The sequence below is a fragment of the Pollachius pollachius genome, assembly GCF_949987615.1.
Source record: "Pollachius pollachius genome assembly, chromosome: 3".
In the NCBI taxonomy this organism is placed as follows: domain Eukaryota; kingdom Metazoa; phylum Chordata; class Actinopteri; order Gadiformes; family Gadidae; genus Pollachius; species Pollachius pollachius.
In genome coordinates this window covers 37314388-37321957 of record NC_136936.1, presented here as the reverse complement: position 1 = coordinate 37321957, position 7570 = coordinate 37314388, and the positions used below count along the sequence as shown (strand labels likewise).

Here is a 7570-nt window from a genome sequence, read left to right as displayed (position 1 = left end):
GTGTAACCTAGCTGGATGGTGTCCTCAACCCAGTGATATAGTCAACACTTCGACAGTGGTCTACCCAAGCAACTAGTGTGAAAATACACAAAGAGCTGGTCTGACTTTCTTAGCGGCTTAGTGCGCCGTATATATTCAGACAGGGCCCTTACCGGGCAGAGTACTAGCTGGTCCGCTGCTGAGATAGGTAGGGACTGCAGCTCCATGCTCTGGGACAGATGGAAGTCAGACAGGACCTTGGGCAAGAAGGCTGGGTTGGGGCGAAGAACCACCTTCGACCCTTCCGGAGAAAAAGTACAGCAGTCCCTGTGGATGGACAGTGCATGGAGCTCGCTTGTCCTCCTAACCGAAGTGATGGCCAAGAGGAAAGCTGTTTTTAGAGAGAGCTACTTTACATCCACATTGCTGAGGGGCTCAAAAGGCGGATACTTCAGAGCCTCAAGGACAAGATCCAAGTCCCAGGGTGGTACCTGAGGACCCCTACTGGGCGCTATAAGCCTTCGTACCCTCCTTAGGTATCGGGAGATCATGAAGCAGCCACCCTCACTAATGGCAAACTGTTGCCATAAGGCCCATGACTCTGAGGCAAACCCTCCAGGCCCTCTGAGTCCTGAGGGTGAAGAGACTGAGACAGGCTCTCTCACTCTCGCTGGAGAGAGGGTAACAATAGCCCTCCTGGAGTCTTACACCATGCCAAGGAAATTTGTTTCCCGGCAGGGTTGCAGTTTGCTCTTCTTGGTATTGAGGCACAAACCTAGACGCTGAATGTGAGTCGGATTTACTTCAGTCTGATGCGTCTGATGATGGCGGCGCGCGTCAGTGCAGCGGCTTCTCTAGCTCCCAGTGAGAATCTGAGATATTGTGACGCCAAACTTTTAGCACTGAAGAAGGTAGCATTCAGCTTCACTTTCATTTACACCAAAACTAAAATCGGAACTTGGGAGACTGCGAATACTAAGGACAACGGCATGGAAATACGGATCGCACGGCTGCAGAGGCAAGAGGAAGCGTGCGAGGAGGCAGAAGCGGGGCAAGAGGGCTGGACTGATAGCCAAGATGAATGCCGGAGCACGCAGACCACCAATTCCTTCCCTCTTTCTGTCAAATGTTCGTGCAATGGACAATAAGATGGACCTGTTGCGACTGCATCTGGGCCAGGAGGAATTGAGGAACTGCTGTGTTATGGTGCTGGTGGAAACGTGACTAAAGGATAACATGCCGGACTCTGCTTTCCAGCTGGATGAGAGGATTTTCTTCCGTTCCGACAGAAACAATCTGTCAGGGAAGACGAGAGGAGGGGGAATTAGCATCTACGTAAACAAAGGTTGGTGCATAAACTGTTCAATAGTTAGCAGCCACTGCTCTGAAGCAGCTGAACATTTGGTTATTAAATGCCGCCAACACTACTTGCTACGCGAATTCACCGCTGTTTTCATAATCGCCGTCTATGTCCCGCCACAGGCAAATGCCAATGCTGCTCTAGAAGAGCTGCACGACACCATTAACACTCCCAACGTTCCAACAGCTTGTCAACATCGCCACCCGAGGTAACAATACACTCGACAAAGTGTATACCAACAGACGTGGGACTTACCGGGCTTTCCCCCGCCCCAATCTTGGCTCTTCAGATCACATCTCAATCATGCTGGCCCCTGCATACTACCCTGTGCTGAAGAGCAAGAAAGCCACTGAGAAAGACATCACAGTGTGGCCGAGTGGAGCGGTCTCTATGCTCCAGGACTGTTTTGAAAGCACAGACTTGAAGATGTTTAAAGAGGCAGCAACGGTGGATGATGATGTGAACCTGAAAGAATATATAACATCAGTCCTGGCATACGTTAATAAGTTTATGGATGACGTCACCATCAGGAAAACCATCAGGATTATCCCTGACCAAAAACCCTGGCTGAATGCTGAGGTGCGTTCGCTTCTGAGAGCACGAGACACTGCGTTCAGGTCCGGGACACAGATGCACTCAGGGATGCATGGCGAAGCCTGACAACCGGCATAAAGACAGAAAAATCGGACTATGCTTTTAAGATACAAGAGCATTTCATCTCGAATGACCCATGTAGCATGTGGAAGGACATTAAGTGTGTTACGAATTACCACAAGAAGAATGCACAATGCTCCACCGACCACTCCTTGCCTGATGCTCTGAACCACTTTTATGACCAGTTCCAGGCCTCCAATAACTCCCCTACCACCAAGCTTATATCCTCGCCAGGGGACTACACACTGAGTGTATCAGAGAGGGAGGTTGCACTCCTGCTACAGAAAATAATCCACGCAAAGCAGCTGGACCTGATGGTATTCTGGGTCGTGTCCTAAAGGACTGTGCATGCCAACTCTCAGGGGTCATGTGTGACATCTTTAACACCTCCCTGGCACAGGCCACTGTACCAACATGTCTTAAGACATCCACCATCATTCCGGTACCAAAAGTCCAGATGGTCACCTGTCTCATTGACTATAGACCTGTTGCTCTCACCCCAATCATCATGAAAAATTTTGAGAGGGTGGTAATGTCACATATCAAGGACACCATTGACATCACATCCGACTGTCACCAGTACGCTTACAGGCAGAACCGTTCGACTGCTGATGCAGTTTCAGCCGTTATCCACCAAGCCTTCACACATCTGGATACTAGCAATTCCTATGTGGGACTACTTTTCTTGATTTTATTTCTGCTTTCAATACAATCATCCCACAGACACTGGTCAACAAGCTGTCAGCACTCGGTCTCGCTCCATCACTCTGTAAGGTCTGTCTGTAAGGATTAACAACCTCACATCCTCAACCACCATCCTCAACACTGGCAGTCCCCAGGGCTGTGTGCTTAGCCCTCTACTGTACACACTGCTTACTCACGACTGCAGAGCACACTACGACAGTAATGTCATAGTTAAGTTTGCAGATGACACAGCCGTAATAGGACTTATCAGCAATGGGGATGAGACAGCTTACAGGCAGGAAGTGAGGGGACTGGAACTGTGGTGCGGGGAAAACAACCTGATCCTGAAAATAAAGAAGACGAAGGAGTTGATTGTGGACTTCCGCAGGAAGGGCCCTATCCCTCCCCCCTCTACATCGACAACGCAGGTGTGGAGAGGGTTCACACATTCAAATACCTTCAAAACACACTCACCTGGCGGGGAAACACCATGCACACCATCAAGAAGGCCCATCAACGGCTCTACTTCCTAAGGAAGTTGAAGGGGGCAGGCATGTCCACAGCCATACTAGAATCCTTCTATAGGTGTGTGGTGGAGAGTATTCTCACTTTCTGTATCACTGTGTGGTATTGCAGCTGCACAGTGGCAGAGAAGCAGGCACTACAGCGGGTGGATAACTCCGCCCAGCGAATCATCGGCTGCAGTTTGCCATCTCTGTCAACCATCTACATCACCAGATGCAAGGACAGAGCAGCCTCCATCATCAGGCAGGAGTTTGCGTAGCATCCGGGCAAGGACAACTAGGCTGAGGAACACCTTCTACCTGGATGCTATAAGACTGTTGAACTGCTAAACACCTCCTGACCTGATTTGCATTTGCACTTTGACTTTATCAACTTACTCACAAGGAACCTGCTGCTGCACTTGTACTCATTAATACACTGCCAACCTTCTTTAAATATCTTCTTTTAATATGTATTTTTGTATCTTAGTTTGTCTTTTTTTATATTAATAATTTATTTTAAGTTAAACAAATTCTAGGGTTTTAGGTAGCACACTGAGACCTGAGTACTGTATTTCGTTTTTCATGTAAATGTTAAATGACAATTAAAGCATCCTCCTTGATCCTTGATCCTTGAATAGCAGGGCCACGTGTTGGCAACATAGCTCCTCTGAGTTTGCACAGATCAGACAATCGTCCAAAGAGTTTAGTATACTGAGCCCCTGCTGCCTCAAGGGTGCAAGGACTGCGTCCATGCACCTGGTAAAGGTCCGAGGGGCAAGAGATATTCCGAACGGGAGGACCTGAAATTCGAAGATCCGACCCTCGAAAGCAAATCTCAGGAAATGCCGCCATGCCCTGGCCAGATTGGAATCTGAAAAAAGGGCATCTTTTACATCGATGGTCGCGAACCAATCCCCTGCCTAAATGGTCTGCCGAACCCGTGGAACCGTCAAGAGAAGAGGTCTAAGATAGGGCATAGACCCCCATCTTTCTTGGGGATGAGGAAATATCGAGGGAAGAACCCGGCTTGGCTGTCGGAGCGCTCAACCTCCCCGATCGCCCCTTCTCTAAGAGGGTTGGAGTCTGGGCTTGTAGTTGGTTGGCAACCGTGGTAAAGATCGGAGATCTCGCTACCTTGGGCCTGCGCCAGAACTGCAGGTGGTACCCCTGGGTCATGGTAGAGACCACCCATGGGTCCGCCGCCAGAGCCAGCCAAGCCCTCCTGTGCTGTGATGGGAGACGGGGCTGGCTGGCCCGCAAACCGTCAGGAACGATTCGGGCTTCTGGAGGGCCCCCGTCTGCTAGTAGGTGGCCCCCTCCGACCACCTCTTGGGACATCACCATGCCCCCGGGCCGCTTGGAGCCGGTGTCTGAGGTCTCCCGGGCCCCAAGCCTGAGCTACTGACTCAGACGCTGCCCTAGCTGCAGGCGCTTCTGGGCGCCTTGCCCGCTTCCCCCGACTGCCGAGGGACTCTGGCACCTCCTCTGCACAGTGACGGCGATCCCGTGCCTGTTGCAGCAGGGGGAGGCCTGTGTCCCAAAGATGGCTGTGGGCTCCACTGGCACCCTGAGGAGACAGTACCTATCTGCTGGCTGTAGCTTCGACTGGGACAGTGACAGATGTCACCGCACCACCCAGAGCTGACCAACGAGCGGCCTGATGCCACTGCCTGCTCCTTGGACACCAAAGCCAGGCACATCGTTGCTGACTGGAACTCCCTCGCCAGAGAGGCATCCACCGGCTGGTTCTGCATGAGACCAGAGAGGTGGTTGGTGTACAGAGTCAGGATGGCCGCAGTATCAGCCAGACGGGCTTGCATCGCCGTGGACCTGTGCAGCTTACCCAACAGACTCTCCATCACCTTACTGTCTTTGTTCAGCCAGGCGAGACCCCAAACAAAGAACCTGGGTAGCGAAAGAGTGGCGCCAGGTCTTGGTCCACAGCTGGAAGTGCCCCACAGCAGACCTGCTCTTGGGCGGCCATGTTGGAGAACACTTTAGTCTGCCTTGACCATCTATGGTAGGATGATGGTGAAGTAAACTGGTGACATAAGAGGTCGTCGAAGTCTGGTAGGAGAGGGATTTCTGACCTGAGACTTTCCTCTGTTTCAGCCTCAAACCTGGAGGCAGCAGCTGTCGATGTTCAGGGCCTTGGTTGTCCTGCCAACAATCTCCCCAAACAGGTGAGCCAGCTCTCGCCCAGAAGGGTAAGCTGAGGGAGGCTGTTCAGTGGGAAATTCCCCACTCTCCGAAGAGAATACTGTCTCCACATCCAAGTCCTCCTCAGAACCATCATACTCCCTGTCAGAAAAAAACGACTGGGAGGAGGAGAGGGACCCACGCCGAGAGAAACTGGGGCCCTAGGAACACTGAGGGAGAACAGGGAGGCTTGCGGAGCCCTTGAGCACTTCCCTGGCCTCCTGGAAACTCTCCCCATCTTTCTTGCTGGCCCTTCCAAGATAGGTAACCCTTCCTGTTTTGATGTGAAAAAACGGCAGCGGGCTTCCCTCGTATGCATCGGCATGATGAAACAGTTCATGCACGACTGGGGCGTATCCCTGGCCAATGTTGCATGCTGGTGGCCTCAACATAACACACATTTATCGTAGCCATCCTCAAGGGGCATGGCAATGTTACAACCAACACAGTGATGGCCTGAAGTGCCCTCCATACTACTGGGAGGAGTCAACTTGAACACGCAGCTCTGCTATAGCTCACTCACGTGGTGTAAAAAGCAGCGTCTCACAGAAAACCTGCTTTTTATTTATTTATTATTATTATTTTTTGCTTTTTTTATAAGTTTGGGTGTTAAAATACGATAGAGAACCCTGGTATATAAGCTTGCATGTCAACTTCTACATTTACATTAAAGTTAGTTATGCCTAGCGGTTTGAGTAACACCAATCTATGCAGATTATTCTATATCTCACTCGATGTGGGGGGGGGGATGCAATATTTAAAATACATACATTATATTCCTTGCCAATCATGATATTATTCATTCTAATGTAACTTCCACTAAAAAAGGGAGATCCTGTGTTGACTAACGTGATTGGCCGATTTGAGATTGCATGTCTCCTTCCTGACTATAATTTAAGACACGAAAGAGGACAAACCTTTCGGGGATGAGGCGTACAGGAGAATCCCTCCATCTCTAATCACTGTAACCCTAATGAACATTGTGTGACTCCAGCAAAGAGTGGTATAGTTTCATTGTGAATATGTTGTAAGCCTTAGTCTTTCTGTGTTGAATGAGATCACAGACTATATAGTGGTTCTCTTTTCCTCCACCTTCCTTTGTTATTGCTTGATAGTAATCATCAACTGCGCTCTGATCTCACCATTGTCCTGGACAAAAGCCTGCATGAGCCCATGTATATTCTGTTGTGTTGCCTCTGCATCAACGGGCTTTATGGCACCACAGGTTTCTACCCCAAATTCCTCCTGGACCTGCTGTCTTCGTCTCACATCATCTCCTACAACGGGTGTCTCATGCAGGCCTTTGTGATGTTTTCGTTTGCATGCAGCGACCTGTCCATTCTCTCCGTCATGGCCTACGATAGATGTCTTGCCATCTGTAGACCCCTGCACTATCACCGTTTAATGAACAAGCTCAGGTTGTCTCTCCTGGTCTGTTTCTCCTGGTTGATCCCTTTCAGCTTTCACGCCGTCCTCATCACCCTTACCTCCAGGCACACGCTCTGCAGTGCCCAGATCCAGCGGCTGTACTGTGTGAACTGGGTCATTGTGTTGCTGGCGTGCCCAGCGAACAACACCACACCGAGCAGCATTGTGGTGTATATCACGGTAGTGGTGTACTTTTTCCACGGGCTGCTGATCATCTGGTCCTACATGTACCTGGTGAGGACGTGTCGGGGCTCCATGGAGAACAGGAAGAAGTTCATGCAGACCTGTGTGCCCCATCTTACCTGCCTAATCACCTTCCTGTCCACCATCGTCTTTGATGTCATGTACATGCGCTTTGGCTCTAAAAACATTGCTACGTCACTGCAGAACTTCATCGCCATAGAGTTTCTGATCATACCCCCGATCATGAACCCTCTCATATATGGATTCAAACTGACCAAAGTACGCAACAAGATTATGTTTAAATGTTAATAGGAAGTAGTCACAATAGAGCGTTTGTGTGTTGACAGTAATCATTTTTGCAATACATTTAGATTGGTCTATATCTTCTTGTATTTTACACCATTATTTATACTGCAGTTTTTGTATACTAAACTGTTTAGAGGTGATACCACAAGAAACCTTCAAATCTTGTGGTATCTTCAAATCACACATTTCCTTTGCTTGCATTTTACTTGTTGCAAGGTAAACCTTCTCCCTGGTTATTTATTCCCTGTCTCAAGGTCTCTAGGTTGCAGTG

At 49.6% G+C, this 7570-nt stretch overlaps 1 protein-coding gene and 1 pseudogene across 2 annotated transcripts in view; both read left to right on the top strand.

The window, feature by feature from the left end:
* Positions 1–3461, top strand: part of LOC307073841 (olfactory receptor 51B5-like) — a gene marked incomplete at both ends in the record, with an annotated part of 7237 nt that extends 3776 nt beyond the window's left edge. Inside the window, 3 exons of the mRNA XM_079733800.1 lie at positions 1526–1547; positions 1629–1956; positions 3314–3461. Coding sequence (XP_079589926.1) covers positions 1526–1547; positions 1629–1956; positions 3314–3461 — 498 coding nt within the window. The remainder of the gene's footprint in view (positions 1–1525; positions 1548–1628; positions 1957–3313) is intronic.
* A 1342-nt stretch (positions 3462–4803) lies between these two features.
* On the top strand, positions 4804–7302 carry LOC307073840 (olfactory receptor 6F1-like; annotated as a pseudogene). The gene is made up of 3 exons: positions 4804–5092; positions 5296–5390; positions 6440–7302. The product of its transcript is annotated as an olfactory receptor 6F1-like (transcript).
* The last annotated feature ends 268 nt before the right edge of the window (positions 7303–7570 follow it).